Genomic DNA, 22,271 nt, shown 5'->3' with positions numbered 1-22,271 from the left:
CAAACTTTTGATAAGTGGTTAAAAAACTTTTCTTAATCAGTGATAATGCAATGTGTTCACATTTTTTGGCAGATACAGAACGTCAGTCACAGGCAGATTAAATATAGCTCGTATAAAGAGCTTTAACAAAGTTCATCACATCATAAGGGCATCCCATCATATAATGCTGTTTATAACTGAAAACCCATTATAAGCTCATAATAGGCTGTTTAATGGCATAAAATATATATTTAAAGTATACTTTCTTCAATAGATTTTAGCTACATTTTTTATGTCGAAAAAGATTACTTTAAAAAATAATCCTAGAAATATTCATTTTAAAAAAAGGGTATTCTGTGGCTGTGATTGTATTTGCACTCTGTGCTTGATGGCGCAGCTTTCTGTGACTTAAGAACTGTCGTGGGTTGTTTTAGGGAATTTTTTTCCACTCATGCTCATTAAGTTTGAACCACGGATCACACAAGTGCTGATCAATACCGTCACTCTGGACTACGCTATTGACTCCAGCTCCATTGATCAAATTGTTTGATGTGCTTGTTTGTTTGTTTTTTTAAGCATGTTTGAGCTAGGCTATATCAGGTAAACATGATTATTATTATTATTATTTATTATTATTATTATTATTATTATTATTATTATTATTCAATTGAATTACACTGATGGCCATGTGATCTCATGGCGGGACCCATAATGTGGCGACCTTTTCCGTGTAGAATAAAGCAGATTTTTCTTTAAAAAATGTAGGCCTATTTTGTAGTGTCTACAAAATCTCTCATTCGGATGTACACTATTTAATGGTATTTCTCAAAAGTGTTGTTCCTTTCGTTGTGTGTACAACTTTTTAATTAGCAAAACATCGGTGAGTGGATCTTTAATTACGCAGTGTGTGTGTGCGGAGCAATGAGGTGAATGAGAAAACTGCTCCCATTACATCAGTGACATGCATCGCCTCCGTCAGCAGAGAGTCGTGTGTGTGTGTGTGTGTGTGTGTGTGTGCGCGCGCGCCACATCCGCAGACACTCGTTTTTTCCCTTCAGATGGAGATGGAGAAACACACTGAACACAGTCCGTCCTCTGACTGCACCTGCTAATGCACACACATCGGTATGTACTTATATTTCTCTTGATGCGGTTTACATTGTAGATTAAATAATTACTCTAATTCATGACAGAAGTAAATAAGGAGAAAGTGACACATGCGTAATATGTCAGTGGAAAATCGCTAATAGGTAGTAGGTCTACTTAAAAACAGTTGAATTTACTAACACTACATATTACATTTATTATGCTTAAGCAGCTAGTAAAGATAGATTTATTGTTGCTCGGGATTCTTCATTTCCGAGAGTTTGCGTACTTCACAGTTTAATTCTGAATGATTTTGAAGGAAAACAATCAGTATGCAATATTAAAAGATAGACTTATTAGTAACACTAGCCTGTGTTGAGAGTTCATTTTTTGAATTATTTCCGAAGCACAATTACACAATGCTTGGTTTCTCTTGTGGTTTTGTTTGTTGTTATTGCAAATGCATAACTCAAAACTGTCTGAAATCAGAATCATTTTGCTCAATTGTGTCCTTAAGCAACATCACACAATATCACACACTATTTATTCTGCTTAAGCAGCTGATTTATTGTAACATTGACTTTTTGTGGTTTGCATAATTCACAATTTAATCTTGCATGACAAAAGAGAAGAAAGAAAAGAAAAATATATTATTAAAATAGATCATTATTTAAGTTATTTATCATTGGCAGTCAATTTTAAGGCGCACAGTTTAGTCAATGCAATTGCTTGGGATTTCTTGTTATCTTGTAATTTAATTTCCCTCTTAATGTGTGCCATGTTTCCGTAGAGGGCAGTTGGCTAAATGATGGATTTCATTACCTTACTCGATTTGGCTGAAGATGAAGATGCCTTAAGCTTTAGTACTCGACTCTGGGATGCCTGAAGCAGCCTTTGGATTCCAACTACCGCATATCAAAACATCACATATCTCCTGAATCTTTAAGGGAAACAAAAGGAATATGAATTTCACTGCAGGTTTGCTGAAAAAGGAGCATATGCTCTTAAACACCTTGCCGTCGTTGAATGTCTCTTTCACCGGTGCCGAGGACTTCATGAGCGACGTTTACCTCCACCAGAGTGGAGAGCTGGAGAGACTGCTTCTGCTGACGATCAAAGAGCCCACCACTATCGCTCTCACAGTGATGTATTCATTATCATTCGTGGTGGGATTCATTGGAAATCTAATGGCCATTCGAATGCTCACCTGCCAGAAGAGTAAGAGGCTGCAGAGCATCAGTGCCACCCGGAATTTACTCGTGAACTTGGCAGTGTGTGATCTGATGGTGGTTTGCATTTGCATGCCCATCACCCTCGGCCACACCATTTACACCGCATGGGTGTACGGAGACCTCCTGTGCCGGGCCGTTCCCTTCATCCAGGCCGTGTCTGTGTCGGCCAGCGTCCTCAGCCTCACCGTCATCAGCGTCAACAGATACTACAGCGTTCACAGCCCGCTGAATTCACTCTCGTATTTCACCCAGAAGAAGATCTACATCACCATTGTGTGCGTATGGGTCTTGTCCTCTGCCATTTGTGCGCCTTTGCTCTTCATGATCAAGCTGGACAAGATCCACTTGATCGACATCGTCGTGCCAATCTGCCGAGAGCTGTGGCCGCAGGCTAGACTCAAGCAGGTCTACAACGTGCTCCTTTTTGTAGCTCTCTACTGCATCCCTGTGACCTTTAACCTCATCATCAGCTTCCTGACGGGCCGAAAGCTCTGGAGGGCTTCTCAACATTTCGCAGACTTCGATCCGCACAGCCTGGCCATACAAGCCTCGCGTCTGAAGATGCGCAAGAAGATCGCCAAGGTGGTGATCACTTTGGTCCTCCTATTCGCCGGGTCCTGGCTCCCGCTTTACGTGGCAGACATCCTCATTGACCACGAGGTTCATCCCCCTCACTGGGTTCTGCAGACTCGGCCTTTCGCACAGTGGTTGGGCCTTACTAACTCCAGCCTCAATCCCATCTGTTATTGTTTCTTGGGCGATTTGTACCGTTCTGCCAGAGCAGTCAGGTCCAAGTATCATCAGAGGATGCTCTCTGTCTTTAGATCCTCCAGCTCTTTTAAACTGTCCAGTTTGCTCTCACTCAAAACGCAGAAAACTGGCCGGCGACAAGGTGGCGTGAGCCAGGTGTCAGTTGAGACTCTTTCTGACTGGTGTTCCAACAACAGCCAGATGGTGTCTCTCCAAAGCTTCTCAGAGAAGATAATGTCTACAAGCAATCTTGAATTATCAAACTTGTAGTAAGGGCGCATGTTACCTGAAAGGACACAGAGCACTTAAAGGGATTGTTCCCCAAAAAACATCCTCTTTTGTGTTCCACAGAGGAAAGAAAGTCATACAGGTTTCGTAACGACATGAGGGGTGAGTAAATAATGACAGACTTTTCATTTTTGGGTGGACTATCACTTTAAATATTGTTCACTTGTCTTGCAGTACTGTCAAAAAGCATGTGATTCTATTGTAACATGTAGTTCGTTTTCGTAACCATCCACAGTTAAATCGCATCATCACATACATGGCGATGCATACAGTGTGACTTCCTGTAAATAAAGAGCACTGTTTTGTATAGACATCACTGATTGTTCATAGATTCTGAATTAAGGCCAAGAGCAATGTTCGCATGCAAAAATGTGATAATAAATGTGATAAACATTTTAATTTGAATGAACAGCTATTCAGACAAAGTTGAACATTCACACGCAGTTAATGTGGCAAATGTTTTTAAGAGAGGTGTCCTAAACTCTTTTGACTCACATTTCGTCCAATTTAATTGCACATTATTGGCATTATAAGAAAAATAACTCTAGGCAAGCAGCCAATACAACAATAATCAACACTCATTAAAGTTTAGCTACTTATATGCATTGCACTGCAAAGACTGTTACATCAAAGAGCTAGGACTTGAGCAGACTATTTTTCTAGGTGACAGTGAATAGTATACAGAAAGGATCCAGATCTAGCGCTCATTCTTTGTAGCCTACTCTTGTATTTGGTGTGGTTTGATAGATAAAAAAAAAAGCAAATACAAAAATCTGAATGGCTGTTTGAGTGAAACTTAATTTCTTCTCTGTGACAGACAGGTGTCAGAAATGGAAAGTTGTGCTGCACTGCTTTCTTCTTTTGTGTAAGCGCCACCTACTGTCAGTCTGTCTGTGTTTTTAGTTTGTTTTTTTACTCTTTGGAAATGCAAAAATCTGATTATTCAAATTTCCTTCCCAAACATTTGTGTTGGTGTGAACAGGCCTTTACTAAAAAGGAGGACAGATGTATTTTAAATCATGGGTTTTCAAACTGGGCCCCACTAAGGCCATGAGCAGCTAAACAGAACATTTGTATGAAAAATTATTATTTATGACTCTTTGCCTCTGTTGCCTTTAGTTTGGTTGTAAGGCAATATAAGATCATTTATAAAGCTGTTTAAAATGATATTTGTTGTGATTTTGAAAACTGCTATTGCGTTGAAAAGAAAAATAAAGTAAAATTAAAATGTTATGCATCCAACTGTACTCTAATAGCAGTTAGAAAAAATATACTGTCGACTAATTGTGAATTTTCCAGATATTTTAATCACTTGCTTTGACTTTAGAACAAATACAATATAAAAGCCAATTATTTAATTGTTTACTATTTTCTCATACAGTGTAAATGGGTATTTACGTATGAATATACACTGTCCTGCCAAAAAAGGCAAATGCTTAATAGGTTATGTCATAGACATCCTGGAATATGTTGTTTACATGGTTGTTTAAGAAATGAAAAGCTTCACACTCCATCAGTTAGGGTTAGAAGAACTGTTGCCAAACATATAACATGCTAGAAACATAATAATCACAGCAATAACGATCCAATCATAGACAAGCATTTGCCTATTTAAATGTCATCATCTAGGTGTCCTTGACTTCAAAATGTTTTGAAAACCCTGTTTTAAATTATGGTGGATACAAAAAATTTAGTAAATGTACAGTGCATTACAGAAATTTCTCATACTTTCTCGATAAACATATAATCGTGTACATTTGCATTCATTCAAATATGTAATTTTCATGGGTGCATGAAGGAAATGGTCAGAGAGAATATAGGTCCTAAATGCCTTGTAAAGATGCATAGCAATTTGATCTTAATTAAATGTACTGTGCTTGATTGTGAATAATCATTTGTACTTGCCTTTTTTAATGGAAGCCAACGTGTATAGAATCCGAGATGGTTCACTAAGTTAACCTGCCCTCAGATTTTCGATGGGAACAGATACACACACACACACACACACACACACACACACACACACACACACACACACACACACACACACACACACACACACACACACACACACACACACACACACACACACAAGAAAAGAATACAATGAATTAAACAACCTTTGCCTCTTCATTTCAGTTTTTATGAGACTTTGTGAGATTTACAAAAGCAAAAGATGGACTAAACAGAATTCATACAAGTCTAAATGACAGTGGGAACACTACAATAACAAAAGAGTTTACATGAAGCCGTATAGAGACCGTATTTGTATCCTCGTTCAAGTAGCCTAGCTATTCATAGTCATGAATCCTCGTCTCAGCAAGAGCTCCATCTTTGCCTTCCATAGACACATGCATTCTCCTTCATATTCATGCTAATTCTGATTAGCAACTGTCACATCACTCATTCTGCAGAATAGGGTTGATTAGCCTATAATACGCAATAATGGTATTTCACTTTAGTAAGAACGAGCGACTACTGAGAGCAGATTTTGTTACATATTACTATAGATACAGACCGCAGCAGTTATTAACCCGAGCTCAGTAGCACGTCTTTCACAGGAACTGGGTGTTATAGTATATTATATACCAAGTATAAGGAGCACTTTTTGGATTAAAAAGACTACAACAACAACTACCCAGAATCAGTGAATATCTTGAAGATAGTATAAGATAGTAATAGTAGAATCCCTCTAGTCTAGATGCACTGACATCAAATACATGTTTTATAATCTGACACATTCTGCATTTATTTGCATTAAAGAATATTCCAAATAAAATTTAATTTTAATTCAATTGAATATGACAAATGAAGTGCCTTGTTATTTTATTACAACTCAAACACAAAAACGTTGAATTCGCACACCAAATTCAAATAAAATTTTGTAATCCAAATCTACACTGAGATCCATGGTCATGAATGTAATGAAGAACTGCAAATCGTACTACATGTGATGTAATAACAATGTGTAGGGTAACATCCTGACCATAGATGACAAATCTCATCTCAGCACTTTTGATACATGGCTATATGATATTTTTTAATTTTGTCATGCCATCTGAATATCACCATTTGTGAGATTTAGTTAACCAAGGTTAGTTGATCTATTTTTGTGTGTCTGGAAAATAGTGATCTATGACATTGAATTATGTGGAATATCAAAGTTTGTTGTGTCTATTTGTTAATGAGGGATTTGTGGACACATCAATGTTTTTAGATTTGTGGAGTAACAGTTCTAGTTTTTATTTTGAAGAAGAAATAATACTTAACCCTTTCTATTTATGTAATCGAAGATACTTATTCTATTAAATAAATAGAATAGTTGATTTAGTAGGCCTATATTTTACATTATTGACTAAACCCATCTTACCCCTCTTTTAATATTTTATTCGTTTTGCTATAACAAATAAATGAGCACATTTTTCTATGTATTTCCTATAATAACACATTGGCTGATGCTTCATTATCCTACACATGCTAAACTTATATCTAAATACGTAAGCCACATTGTTCTTAAGGGGGGCATCTTCCCCCATGTTACCCTCCATGTTTTAATCTTTACTAACATACCAAGGAGCCCACAAATCTTGTTGTTGTTGTTGTTGTTGTTGTTGTTTTATTTCTTTGAAAAAGTTATGACAATGAATTCAGATTTTTAGATTCTCGGTCACTAATGAAAATGTGTGACAACACTGATCATGTGACTCTTTGTACAGATGGTCGGATGTTTTCTATTGAAGCTCAAGATTTTCTCTGGAAAATCTCAAATCATTCTGGAGAACATGATCCTCAGGTTTGATCATCAAGTTTCATCATTAATTAAAAGACAGACAAACCAAATACTGAGACATTCAGAAATGCCTTAATCATATCTGCTTCAGGTACAAATATATATATACTTAAAAAAAAAACTATTAATAACCATTTATGTTCTAAAGGGTTTATTGAATGTAGCTGTTTGCATCAATTGTGTTATTCTATAAATGTTCACAGAGTTTTGAAAGCATGCAAAAACATATGTTTTTAATGTTTGAATCTGTCACTGCACAGATGCTTTTAACATTCTGGGTATTAATAAGGAGTTGATTCTCCCAACTCTTCTACTTGGAAGTTTTCCACTAGATGTTGGAACATGACTGCATGAATTTTTTCCCATTCAGACACAAGGGGCCGATGGGTTCTGGCTTGCTGTCATTCTAATAATTCATTACAAAATCAACAGTGGGGCTCATGTCTGGGTCTCTGCTCACCAAAGCTACATTTATTTGTTCCGGACAACTTCGAGGCCCTCATTAGATAGATATCAAGCCACAAACTCATCAAGATTCAATTATTTTGAAGAGATAAAATCAAGATCATGTTTGTAGAATGAATGGTGAAACCATAATACATTTTTCCAGGATTTTTGGATGAATAGAAAGTTCAAAATAACAGCATTTATTTGAAATAGACATTTTTGTAACATTATAAATTTCTTTACTGTCACTTTTGATTAATTTAATGTGTCCTTGCTGAATTATAAGTATTAGTTTATTTAAAAAAAAAAAACAACAAGAAAACATTTAAAAAAACTATACTGGCCTTTTGAAAGATAGTGGCTATTAAAGCCAAAGGGTTACAACCGTCCCCAGTCTCCTGTGCTTTCAACCAACAAATGGGACAAAATGGCATAATTCGAATGCTTTTGTCAAAGAAAAAAGCCCTTGGAAAGCTTTTTACCATCAGTGGAAGTAATACCCCAAAAAGGCCTATACCTCAAACATAAAATTATGACATAAATATATTATTTTGATGCTTTCAGCTGTATTTGAGATGTACAAATGGCAGAAGAGTTTCAAGAATTTACTTTAGGTAAAAGACACCAAGTACAAATGAATGAAACAAAGTCGCAGAGAGTATAATGGGTGTCTCTATAGTGCCTCTATTTCCTAACCTTCTTAATCACAGCGATCATAATTATCATGTGAACCATTGATCCAACCTGTAACAATCAGTTCAATGATACCCAGCGATGGATTCTCTTCCTTCACGGTGCAAAAGTTACTTCTATGACTCATTTTAACCCTGGTGTGGTTCCACTTCCATTAACCCCAGAAGGGTGAGTCAGAGAATAAACATTTCCTAAGATAAATCCCAGATACCTGTCAGCAGAGTAAGAGCACCTGCTACGATCTCATCAGCAGTGGATGAGTGCAGGTTGATACACTTGTGCTGATAATAATAATAATGATCTTTCCTGTTGCTCAAACAGAATATGTGATATACAGCCGATTCAAATACTTAAGAAGCCGATCTCTAGGGCTCCTTTTCTTTTATCCATTAGCTGTGGCGCATCAAATCATGCCCACAAATTCTCTCATGATGTCAAAGGGAAGACCAGAAGGAATATAAATATAAGGATACATCAGGATGCAGTCAGGTGATAGATGACTTCATTAGGATGAAGAGTTCAGCCTGAATCGCATCTAGAGTGATAAATCATAAGTAATGCCGTTTAAGTGCTATTGTCTCACATTTTTAGATCTTTATACAAGCTCTTTATGATGACAGATAAATTAAACCTCTGCAGTTTCCACAAGTGTGACACAAATGGACTATGTGTAAAATCCATTTAGAGATGAGACCTTTAGGTCTGGACTTTTTTTGTGTCAATAACAAATTACAATGTCAAAGATAAAAGGAAAAATATATATTTTAAAAGACTAGTTTGAAACTTGTCTAGAATATATATATGTACTATTTGTATTCATATTGGTATAAACTTGCATACCATTTTCAAGAAAAGATTAAACTGAATGACTAAAAATATCATGTGGCGTAACTATCAAGTCATATATCATATAATATCATATTTTCCTTACACTTTGAATACATGCGAGTGTACGCATCATTATTTTTACAAACGTGTTAAAATATATTTTCCAAGGTAAACATTTTGTTAAATATATATATATATATATATATATATATATATATATATATATATATATATATATGTGTGTATATATATATATATTTGATAATAATCAAATATTATGGCAAACTTTCCAAAAATGTTCTTTTAGAGTTTAAAAAAAATCATTATGATTCCAGGACAGATGTATTATCCTGATATTTTTTACTTTACGCCCCATTAACATATCAAAATGAACTTTATTTCAGAAGTGTGTGTGTGTGTGTGTGTGTGTGTGTGTGTGTGTGTGTGTGTGTGTGTGTGTGTGTGTGTGTGTGTGTGTGTGTGTGTGTGTGTGTGTGTGTGTGTGTGTGTGTGTGTGTGTGTGTGTGTGTGTGTGTGTGTGTCAATGAATAATTGTCGGATGAATTATTAGAAATAATGCACACCCGAGATGGTATTGTGCATTATTTACACTTCGGGTGTGCATTCGTTTTTTTATTCAGTGACCCAGAGTCCGTTATTCCACTTCTACTACGGTTACAATACCTCAAGAAATTGTTCAGATGTTGTATTTCAAGACATTTGTCAGGTTTTTGTTCTTAAAATGTTAAAAATTTCCTGTATGTAGGAGAGAAAGAGAGAGAGAGATTAAGCGTAAGTGAATTACCTGAGTCTGTGTGTCTCTCAACAGTGTTCGGCAACAGCGTCTCTTCTAATAGCGAAACCGTAAGTCTAACTGCTTCAAGAACAGTGCCTTTATACCTTGCTAGTGAGAAATGTCATGTAGCTTTTAAGTTTCTAAGCTATTTTACTGTTAAAATCATCAGAGCAGCGCTGACAATACGTTTCTGTGTGAGTGTATGTGCGTTTGTGTGGTAGAGAGAGCAGGAGAAAGAGAGTATGTGCTTTCCATACAGACTAAAACATGGAGATAATTTGTCATTAGGTCTGTAAAGACCTTTGAAATCACTGAAATCATTTGGCGAAGTGATATGGAACTGTAATGCAGTCAAGACCTGCCTGGATCTACTTTAGATAGATAGATAGATAGATAGATAGATAGATAGATAGATAGATAGATAGATAGATAGATAGATAGATAGATAGATAGATAGATAGATAGATAGATAGATAGATAGATAGATAGATAGATAGATAGATAGATAGATAGATAGATAGATAGATAGATAGATAGATAGATAGATAGATAGATAGATAGATAGATAGATAGATAGATAGATAGATAGATAGATAGATAGATAGATAGATAGATAGATAGATAGATAGATAGATAGATAGATAGATAGATAGATAGATAGATAGATAGATAGATAGATAGATAGATAGATAGATAGATAGATAGATAGATAGATAGATAGATAGATAGATAGATAGATAGATAGATAGATAGATAGATAGATAGATGACCTATTTGCTGTAGACATGATTCCAGCATTTATTTTTGAAAGCTGTTGTACCGCAGGCTATCAGCCCAGCCTGGCATCTTTTCAAAAACATGTTTACAGGACACTCATGTCCTGTGGAGACAGCAAAGTGTCAACAACTTCATCTCTACAATGCTATCACCTCCTCTGAAGAGGGAGAGAAGCTTTGACTTTAGTGGCATGGCAGATGTGTGTGAAGGCTAACTTTAACCCTCCTTCTGCGGTCATATCGCCTCAGCTGTGATAGCATTCATTCAAGAGAGGAGAGAGAGGAGGAGTGATGCATCTAAACATCTACAATCATCTCCCTGGGTTATTTCCTGGGGACATGCCAGCTGGCCTTTAAAAAAAAAAAAAAAACTTACTAACAGCAAGGTCAACCAACAGCCCTATTACAGGCACCTTGAAGTAAGGAACATCCACAGATATTGCTGGAAATCTTGCTTGCAGTATTGCTCAGAATTAAAATGTACTCTTCTTAATTGACCATCATCAGATTTATGGGCATATACTTTTTACCTTGGACTGAAACCCCACGTACACAAAAATCATATATGGTGGCCTAATAAGTAATTTGATTAGAAGGTTGGCCAAATGCATTACTTAAAGACTTTGCCACACATGCGCAAGCTAAAGAAAGCATGAGTGAGCAGATAGAGGGTTGTACGGAAAGCTTTGGGCATGTTTTATTCAAATTACTAGCAGCAGGCACATTCAAGAGAACGAGGGTTAAGATTAACCCCAAAAAATCGTAACCCTCGTTCTCAAGAAACGTGTGCTTGCAAGGAGAATAGTTCTTAGAAATATTTTTAAAACTTTTGATTTTTCCTGCCCTTTAATACCACCTAAAATTAAACTTGCTGACACATTTGCCAGGCCCTTTCAGCCGATCTAATTCTAATTCGATAAAATGGTTGACACCGCTGATTTCTTTGCGAAGGAAAAACGTGATTGACCAGACTTTATGCCCTCGGTCCACGCGACCTATCGGCAGACCATTTTCATTAGCATTTCTCATTAGACTGCTGTTGAAAATGATCACAGTGACATGCACAGACATCACTGGACCAACAAAAACTGTAAAAAGAGTGTCTACATTCATTAAAAATATCTATGTCCTGCTCAAAGACAAAAAGGGAGAGCAGGAAATCAATTGGGAGTTCTGATTCAATTAATAAAGCACAAAATACCTGCATGTCATTTTGAAGTTTAACAAATTAAAAAGGCAATCACTTTGCAAAACCCTTGGCAGGATCTCATCTTCAATTCAACCTGAGAGGTCTGTTTGATATTGGTAGGACTGAAATTGCTCTTAATGGTCTCGGTCTGGATCATGGTGTACATTTACAGTTTTGCCATTTAAAATCTCAAATCATTTAATTATTTCCTATTTATTTTAAATGTGCTTCTGTGCATCTGTAGTGAATAATCAGTCATATTCCCTACAGTCCAAAGCTGTTTCATAAATTCAGAAACAGAAACGGCTCTGGAGGCTTAATTAATGGGGTAAATATTGTTTTTTAGATTATAAAATGCTGAGTTTTTAGGTAACAGGAGCTTTAATTCATCTTTTCGGTAGCCTGCGGATGAAAATTGTTTAAAAATGTTAAAAAAAGTCATGCTGCATATTGCATTTATCTTTAATTGTAAATATCTTTAAGGTCTATGTACTAAGATAACATGCGGAAAAAAATGCAAGCTACCTACTCAGCTCTGCATACAAAACATCTATACACATTCATTCTGATTATAAATTGTGTCTTTGCTGACAGTTACATTAATGTGCCATTTTTAGTCTGCATTGCTTACACTACAATTACAAAAAATACCAAATATGTGCTTACACCCCCTTTGTGATCCTGAGTGGAATTTCTCATTTGTGAAGAGACAAATACAGCTAGACCGACTAATCAGCAGTATCATTAATAACATCCCTTCCAATTTTTATTAAAAGATCATGCAATAAAAACTGATCATATTTCTGCTGGAATCGAGACAGACAAAAACCTTGTCTTGTGAGTGTTTCTTGTAGCCATGGGGTGGCGTAAAGAAAAGAGCTCAGTCCGTGTGGCCCTCATGACCACACTTTTCCACACACTGATCTTTCCCCAGTCAGAGGAAGACAGATTCTATGCTTCAGTGCATTAGTAATATGTACCTAAAGCACACACACACACACACACACACACACACACACACACACACAGAGAGACACCAAAGTGAGTCATAACAGCTTCAACACCCCTGTTTTCTTAATAATAGTATTATTCAACATGAAGACACTATCGCCAGTTTAAATACCAGAGGTAGTGGTGATTCTTTAAAACCGTGAACACAAGTTGATTGACTGGACTTGTTATCAACGTAATTACTATTATGCCTATGTAAGTTCCCATATGTCAGGGGTCGCCAACATGGCCACCAGGAGGGAGAATCACCGGCACGTGACAATAGCTCTATTGGTGTATATTCAATTGAAAAATAAAGTCCCTCGAACTTTATATGCTGACTTACATTTTGAGGTAATCATTAGTCATAGTCTCACTGCCTGTTTTAATCAAGTAAGGTAATATAAATACAATTACAGTGTGAGATTTTATCTTGATTCGACAATCCATTCACGCGACCGGAGACGTGCGCGCTTCTGTGATTATTCCTCCGGGCGCCATTAGGTTGCTGTCGACCGTAGGTTTGTTGAACATACAGTGAAATTGTGTACTTCTGTGCCATCTAGTGGTTATGAAGCTGTCAAAACGCCAATACTCTGTAGTAGGAATTGTAATGTATTTTTGTTAGGAATGCACAATACCTACCAGCCTATATTTCATATATAAATGAACAAATATATGGCTGATACCGGATATTTAATTGCATATATTATATTTACATTACCTCTGCATGTCATCTTACACTCAGTTAATATTCAAAATAAATACAAAAACACTGTCCAAATGAATTTTTAATGTAATCTTTAGAAATATCAAAATTAATGTTTAATTCTGTACATTACAATGTCATTCACGAATTCACTTGTAGTATTTAAATTGATACTTTTAATATTTACTATTTTATTTTATTTATACTACTTGCAGAAAATTAACGTCATTCTAGTAGAAAAATGTGTGATACAACGGACAGTTTATCAGTATACATTTATAGTTTGAATCAATCAGGCTGAACATCAGCAGAGCTCTTACACTAAATAAACAGTCATTGTATTAATGAACAACACTTCTGTAAAACAAATACAGGGCAGACAACAGCTTTGCAGTGTTTGCACCATGCACTGATCTTTATTGAATCTTTTTCTTTTGAAGCATTAAATAATATAATAAATAAAAGAAGAGCTATGTACATTGGCCAACAGAGAAAAGCAAACCAAACCGAAATGTCAAAAAAACATTTTTAGACTAAGACCTGATTTAATGTAACAAATATTTCCCTTTTGCACTCAACATGATCTACTGAAAAATATTTCATGCAATAAACAAATTCCTATGACTGAAAAGTACATCAGATTAAAAAAAAAAAAAAAAAAACTATTTTTCATTAATATTGGCATGAAAACAATCACTAAACAACACTTTTCTTTGTACAATGTGGCACCAACTGTATACAAAACACAGGTCCTCATTTTGAAACAGAAATCAACAGCATTGGCAACTGCACACGTTTTAAAAATGTTTCCCCATGTAACAAATCTTATGGTTTATAAAATAACAACATGTGGAACTGATGTGAAAAATCTCAACAGCACCGCCAGAATTGTGGCTAAAAATCTGATCTTTTCCATGATGCAACACATATTATAAGCACTACTAATTTTTTTCTTTTAAAAAGTAGGAGTTTTGATTGTTTTCACTGCAAGTCAGACTCGCTTACAAAAATACTTTTTTGTGTAAACTTTTCTCCAAAGGCACTGCAACCAAATGGGCCCAACAGTGCAGCGATCCAGAACTGTGGCTTCCCCTGAAAGCTGTCTGAACTGGGGCGTCCCGTTCCCTTTGGCCCTTCCACGACAATCATGCTACACTTGTGCTCCACAGTATTAAATCCTATTCCTACTACAATATACTATCTAATCCCATCTCTCACTGCCTTTAAGGTTGGTTTTATACATGTGATCGATCGGATGTGCAAAATGCGGCACGAAAACATGATGACCGAACGTATAAGAAACACTTTCTTAGTAAAGAAAATACTATTAAAAATGATCATAATAAACCCTTAAATACTACTTTTGCACATGCCCACGTTCAAATTGCGACTAAAAGAGGAACTATAAACAAAACTAACATTTATGCATCAACTCTCTAAAGCAATTACACATAATAACTCTTCCGAAGTACGAAATAAATACCCTGTGCCTTCAATTATATTCCTAACAATATGCAAACAAGGCCATTATTTTTCCAGAGCAAAAAACGAATATAGTTTGCTACAGTATTCTTGAGTGATGCATATATATGAAGGACTGCAAGGCACACATGCTAACAGCTATAGCATGCTGCAGATCAGACCCAGCTACACACTAATAGAAGAAATGGATCAAAATGATGAAAGGCAATACTTCCTTGACAAGAACAGGCCATAACCTGAATACTCCAGCATCTGTTACAAAGAAATGTCTTCTGATGTCAGTTACACCATTTACTTGCTTCACTGCAGAACACTGGCAATTTTGTACAATAAAAGACTGTGAAACTGCTTTAAATGGTTGAAACAATCCACGTGTGGAAAAAAAAAAAATCCATGGAAACCTAAAACTGAGGTTTGTCCACGGAAACAACAGACACATAAATGTGCCATCTTAAAGAAAAGCAAATGACCTGCTGTAAGAGCAGTAGATCCCTTTATGATTTAAAAAATAAAAGTGTAAAATGTTTGCTTGCATTTCAAAATGTTATCTAGCTTTTTCCCAAAGACAAATGTGCCTTCACTTTTCACATTTAATTGTAAAAGGTTATAAAAAATATTCTAAAATACTCTAATATGTGCACTTGCTTAATGTACAATACTTTTTTTGAATTTCTTGTGATATTTCAGTTTGGTGGATGTTTATTAACTAGTACATACAACTATAAAACTGAGGGACAAATGTCTCTTACTGGGATTATAACATCCATTCCGATCTACATCCATCCAAACTATAAGAAAAATACTGATGAGGTGATGAGTTTTTTAAACCACTGTTTCGGTATATAAAAAAATAACATTGTGCAGGCTTCACTGAGTAGGTAACCATCTAAATGTCTCTCTCCAAATTGTCAATGAGGTCCATATACAAATACAAACAGATACACATTTAAGGGGTTACTGGGAAATGGATCGAGGAAATGTAACTGTGTGCAAGGAATGTATATTCACTACAGTATTACTTTCAATGCCCATAAGCTTCACAAAGACCTAAAGACTCTTTCACATGACTCGCAAATGTTAAAAGCGCAAAGTTTGCCATGTCGTTTATCACTGATCTTTTCGAAGTGCAGCCAGTGACACAGTCAGCTATGCTTTTCATGCCTTTTCACCAGTCACAAACCCATTTAATAGTGACTATCGTGAGCTTTGACGTCAAAGGCAGCAGACCGGGAAAAACATCCAAATCCCATTTCATTGTTTTTTTGTTTTTGTTTTTAAATTAAGAAAAAAAAACAAGCACTGGTAAATAATTAAAAAACAAAACTATAATAAAATGGTAATATAAAGTGATAAAACTAGCTATACAACAAAATATTTGTGAAACAAATACTTTTGTACGGACATGACATGTCGAAAGAAATAGTTACTCTGGCCATGAAGTGAGAAACCATTCCCACAACTTAATTTATGGCCATGATTTAACAATTTGAGTCAAATTGTCCCCTCGTTTTAGTTCAATTGTGGCCATGTTGTACTCTTATTTACTTTGTTCTAGCTAAATCATGGCCATGTTAAACTAATTCGCTCCCTTTTTTAATTTATTTAACCTGTTAATCACCCCTCTTTTTGAACATACATGTGAAAATGGTTGTAGTTCATACAAACTTTTTAAAGAGGACACTGAGACGATTACTGCAGATGTGAAAGCACTTCAAAAAATTAAACTAAAGCCATAAAAGATTGTTTACTGTAAAGCAAATGTACTGAACTAAAAATTTTTATAACATAATTTGGACTCTAAATGTGCTAGCAAATCAAAGGCATGTTCCTAATCAAGTTGTGTTCCAAATTGTTTGTTGATATCACAAAAATTTAGCCCGCTAAAAGGATTTAAATGAACATTTCCATTGTAATGCAATTTCCGATTTCAAAACGGTTTCCACAGGATGAATTGAGTATGCAAGCTTTCGAATGATACATCATTTATGGTGATAGCTAAGATACATCTAGCAAGCCACAGTTGTTTGTTTTGCACATTCGTGATAGACCACAATTATTCAGTATCGTTTACTGTGGGTTCTGTCGCCAAAGATAACCCCATAAAGCGAAAAGGGCTGTGGAATTGAACACGACAACTCCCATGATTCCACGCTCCGCTAGCCTGGGAAAACCCAGACGAACTTCCGCCAAATTTAGATTTGCTCTGCAAGTTAGTCTGGCGAAGAGCCCATTCAAGCTCATTTCCAATCTTTCCAAATGGAGCCACCAATCACAAACGTTGAGGCGGGCTTTACAAGATGACGATTGATCTGATTGGTTTTAAGGTCTATGCAATTGCTTACAGAGGCATTTGAGCGACGTCCGTTGGTGACGCCCCTTTGGAAATGAGCTGTGAATGAACCTTCCCCAGACCCTAACTCAGTTACGACTGAGAAAGGTCTGGTTTTAACCAGGCTAACGCTCCGCCACTGCATCATCAAGCTATGTCGATGTTATTGTTTTAATAAGCGACCTCTAGCAGTTGCAAATGTTCATACTCTGCTTTTAACAGGTTAAATCACGGCTAAGATTGGACTAAAACAAGGGAACGAATTAGTACAAAGTGGCCATATTGAACTAATTTGCACAACACATTCTTAATCCATGGCCACAATATCTTGTTTTCGTTCCCAGCACGTAATGTGCATGGCTGAGTGGAGAAAGATGCTTTTTGAAAGCAGATGGCTCAATTCGAATATCTACCTGCAAGACTTAAGTAGACCATGCGAACTAAACAAACATTGATCTTTTGGACGTGAGTCATGTGAAAGAGCCTTTATAAACAGAATAATGTGAAAAAGCCGCGCATTAGGAACCAGGCATCAGGAACTCCCATCACCGTGTTTATTGTGCCATGAAAATATTTTCAGCACCCCAGTAAAGCTGATGATGAACATATCACTCATGTAACAACTTCTCTGGTTTGGAATATCCAAACAGTTTAAAGTCGGCTTCATAGAGCCTGTACAGCTCTTTTCTGGACTCCAATGGTATGCTGCCGAACCAATCCTGCTCCCAGCTGCTGACCGTTCGGTTCCGATGACTTTGCGGGAACTCCACGACATTGTCTACGCGGAGGATCCGCAACAAATGCTCAGCATCCTCATCCAAGGTCTCCAGCTTCCCCACGAAATCGTAATTGATCTGGCAGGGATGGCACAGACGGTAGATTTGTCTCCAGTGCTCGTTGAAAGGCATCTCTTTCTCAGTGTTAGGATCCAGTAAATACCGAACGAAATTTGAGAAAGACGGTCGAATCCCAGCGGCAAAAGCATCCACGACTGAGGCCGGAGGATCCGAGTAATTGCTATATTTTTTCAGCATAATAACAGCGAATCTCTTGTAGAAGTCCTCGTTCTCTTGTTCGAATTTGTTGCGATAGGCAGAGATCAGTCGTACAAAAGGATCCCTGACAAACAAAAACTTGGTGTATTTCTTAAGTTTGATTTTCATGAGATGCCGTGAGAACTTTCCATAGCGCTTCCAGAACTTGTTGAAGGTGAAGTGCAGGCTACTGTTGTGGATGAGCTCCTGAGGAACATCTAGAGGGTCTTGGTAGGGCACGCCGTCCAATAACAGGCTCTCGCTCAACACGATCATAATGCGCTTCCAGTTTGTGCAGGCCACCTTGGGAACGTAACAGTAAATAATTCCATGCCTGTCGTCCACAATGAGGTGATCCAACTCTTTATTGGGTATGTCATCAAAAGTCCTGTTCTTTCCAGGGAAGTCTAAAAAACTTCTGTTACTGCACACATCTTGGATCAGCTGCTTTCTACTTTCTTGCTTCTGTTTTTTCTCAGGGTCAATTGGCGTCAGATGGATCTTCCACTCTCGTCGCGGGACAAATTTCTCATCCGATTTCTCAGAGGACTGATTGTGAGGGTCTCCAGGGGGCGGTTCTCCTCTCACCTGTCCCGTGGGGTCTTCGGTTCCTTCCAAAAACTGGTTGACAAAAGCATCTATGTCCATCAAGAACGAGCTCTCTTTGTCTTCCTCTATTTTCTTTTCAGGGTCACGACGGGCCTGTGGAGAGAGGCGGGACGGATGGGGCCCGGAGATGGTTGTGTGCAGGTAAAAATTAGAGGCTCCCACATCATCCCAGTATATGATTATAAGGAGGATCATGCAGACAGCACCCACGATCATAAAAATGCGGAACAGTCTCGATTTTCCCATTTTGGTTGATTTTGACTGAGAAAGTGCCATTCTCATCTCAACTCCATTACATAATCCACAGCCCAGACTGCATACATCATACTCTGAAGTAGATGGAAACAAATCAGAAAAGGGAAGTCAAGAGTGTGCAAATTACTTGGTTCAATGTTTTGCAATATTGCGACTTTCACTACGCAATAGAAAAGTAACATTTCATATTCTCTTAACATGACACACCATTTTCATTTTTTTCTGATTGGTTGGTCATGATTGAGTGTTGTGTGTGTGATTTAGTGTATGATGCCCAGTTTTTCTCTTTAACCATTTATGTACAGTCAGCAAGTGTATGATGCATAGTGTTTAAAAAAAAAATCTGGTAGGATTTAAAAAATTGTGTAGTATATTTCAGCCTTAATCGGTCCATAGAAAAAGTTACTTTTACAAATAATTAATACTGACCAGACGCTTGTCAGATCTTTTCTTATTGGATCCTTTAAGATAAACATTTTGATATTCATATTTTGACACATACTTATGTCCATTTATTCGGACAGCAGGCCATTTTCACAAATTAAATCCTGTCAGGGATTGTTTGAGCATAATAACTGACTGACTGACTAAACATTATCCCTTACTTACATAACACTGAGGGTGTTTTAGTTCAAACTGATTTATTTAATATGTAATGTAACCTCCGTCAATGGTTATTTTGGCACACTGGGGCCTTATATCACCCTGAAGGGGTTTACAGGCTTCTACATTAAATATTGATATGATTATTATCTTCCTTGTAGGGTGTGCAGAGACAGAATACTAACACGAATACATAGGAAACGGCAGTAATTAATGTATTGTTGGAACAGACTCATTGAATTCCTCTGGAACATTTGGTGTGTGACAAAACGAAAGGCTGATAACGCACAGTTATTGGCTCGTTTAGTGAATGGCGTCACAGCACAAAACAAAATGATGTCGGCTACAAACAAAATGTGCTTGCATAGTAGTAGCTAGCGAGGTGTAATAATAATCGCTAACAAACTGACAAATGTTTACGAACTACACTTGTGGATTTTTCGATGTATGACTTTTTTTAATTTAAATTTAGGCCAATTATTATTCGGAAAACTCACAGTGAACAGCTATACATTTGCCATGCCCTCCCGTTCTTTTCCAAGGCAAAGGCGACCCCTCACATTCAGTTGGACACAATGCAGCTCTTTGACACCAGCTCTTACTGTGGGAGGAAGCTGCAAACATTCGAGCTTATCCGTGAAAACTCCTCCTAACCCATTCGTGTATAGATACTTTCTACTATGCAGCTGATACCGGTTAAATTGGATGAAACGGTGTCGATTGTTTTTAAATTGACAACAAGAAGATATGAATTCAAATCTAGAGCAAGTGCTTACAACACTTTTTCCCATAGGAAGTCATGAAACTCGTGTCTGGGGTTTTGTAGATCGGTTGCGTTTCGAGCACACGGAATTAAATTAGTACTATATTTAGAATGATATGGTCGAAAGGAATGTGTAACGTGTCCAAACGTGGCTGTAACGATAACGGTCTCACCTCATAGCAGGAGTGTATATTTCTCGGCAGGAAGGCAGACGGCGTCAGCTGAGGAGGGATGTGCTGCGCCGGGTGTTGACACAGCAGCGCTTCAGTGCTCCGCACAGATATCGCGAGATTTCTAACTGTGAACGCAAGGTAATGCTGCTGTTACAGTTTTGTCAGCACAGCAGACTCTTTCAATGTTTATATTTTAAATAGAGAAAAGACCACATAATGAAAGGTGGCCGAGAATAACACGTATCACCTACAATATTTTCTGACAAAATGCAACAGTTGGAAACGCTACCACAATAAAACGTTGGTGTCTAGCCCTTCAAAGTCTAAGCAGGGTTTAAGTCCGCATGGCACTATGTTGATATTTTGGCTTCTGGAATGGTCAATTTTCATAGCAGAGTGTATAGAGTCATATTTCTGGATTCTATAGACTCTCAGCTACAAGGTGGATGCATTGACAATACACCTATTGAGACACTTGTATGTGTTCTGACTGATGTGATATATCACCAAGAAATACAAAAACGGAAGTTCATTTTTTTGTTTTTTTTTATTATATAAAAAGAGTAAACCATAAATGAATAAGGGATTTTATATTTAGAACAGTGGTTCTCAAACCTGTCCTGGAGTACCCCCAACACTGAACGTTTTCTTTGTCTCCCTAATCAAACACACCTGATTCAACTCATCAGCTCATTAACCCATGTGATAATGATCTGATGAATTGAATCAGGTGTGTTTGATTAGGGAGACAAAGAAAACATGCAGTGTTGGGGGTACTCCGGGGACAGGTTTGAGAACCACTGATTTAGAACACCTGTAAAAAAAAAAAATGGGTGAAAAAAATATAAAGAAACAAAATAACTATTTACATTTCTGTGACTGTAGTCACCATACGTTTTTTTTTAAACAGAAATTATAAGAAAATGTAAAGGGAACATAAATGCTCATTTTGAATTGAATATTCTGTCAATTTACCAAACACATCCAAAAACTACCTCTAGATGGCACTGTATTTGCACATCGGTCTTTCAACATTATTCTTGTATGTTGTGCCCATAGACTGTAAAAAAAAAAAGATGGATGACACCCCTTCGTTCTCTTCCATTGGCGAGAAGTGAAGCCGCCATAGAGAGCCTAAGTCCCTCCCCTCCGCTTCCGGCTCATGGGACCTTATTTCGGAAAAAATATGGGTGCTTCTCAATATCCTTCCTCGTTCCTCCGTCCTCCATCCTATGACCCGGAAACCGATCGAGCTCAGCCATCTTGAAGGACATCTCAATTCTCCATGGCTCCCCAAGGAGGCGAGGATCGAGGAGTGAGGAGGCTTCCAGAGGAGTCATGAGCGAGGATACACAGGTGTATCCTATGCGGAAGTGTTTTATTGACTAAACGTGATGCACGTATCAATTCTCCTCCCCCTTCACATCGGTCACAATTAATTTAATTTATTCTTTACCTTTGCAGTTTATA

The 22,271-nt window shown here is 37.1% G+C and overlaps 3 protein-coding genes across 3 annotated transcripts in view; 1 reads left to right on the top strand and 2 right to left on the bottom strand.

Moving 5' to 3' along the window:
* eif3ba (eukaryotic translation initiation factor 3, subunit Ba) overlaps positions 1-22,271 on the bottom strand; it is a 220,829-nt gene that overhangs the window by 168,494 nt on the left and 30,064 nt on the right. The window lies entirely within an intron of this gene.
* Positions 1,011-3,691, top strand: LOC143722481 (neuropeptide FF receptor 2). The gene is made up of 2 exons (XM_077213868.1): positions 1,011-1,104; positions 1,856-3,691. Exon 2 carries the CDS (start codon positions 2,028-2,030, stop codon positions 3,315-3,317), a length of 1,290 nt encoding a protein of 429 aa, XP_077069983.1. The 5' UTR covers positions 1,011-1,104; positions 1,856-2,027; the 3' UTR covers positions 3,318-3,691.
* On the bottom strand, positions 13,941-20,913 carry chst12a (carbohydrate (chondroitin 4) sulfotransferase 12a). The gene is made up of 2 exons (XM_077213322.1): positions 20,802-20,913; positions 13,941-19,336 (listed from the first exon to the last, which is right to left on the bottom strand). Exon 2 carries the CDS (start codon positions 19,287-19,289, stop codon positions 17,973-17,975), a length of 1,317 nt encoding a protein of 438 aa, XP_077069437.1. The 5' UTR covers positions 19,290-19,336; positions 20,802-20,913; the 3' UTR covers positions 13,941-17,972.

Source organism: Siphateles boraxobius, unplaced genomic scaffold (genome assembly GCF_051911475.1).
Source record: "Siphateles boraxobius isolate OS27281-9 unplaced genomic scaffold, OSU_SipBor_1 66, whole genome shotgun sequence".
Classification (NCBI taxonomy): Eukaryota; Metazoa; Chordata; class Actinopteri; order Cypriniformes; family Leuciscidae; genus Siphateles; species Siphateles boraxobius.
This window is presented reverse-complemented; position numbering and strand designations above follow the sequence as displayed.

Excerpts from the sequence above, each read along its gene's own strand:
- LOC143722481 (XM_077213868.1), top strand. The coding sequence starts at position 2,028 with ATGAATTTCACTGCAGGTTTGCTGAAAAAGGAGCATATGCTCTTAAAC.
- chst12a (XM_077213322.1), bottom strand. The coding sequence starts at position 19,289 with ATGAGAATGGCACTTTCTCAGTCAAAATCAACCAAAATGGGAAAATCG.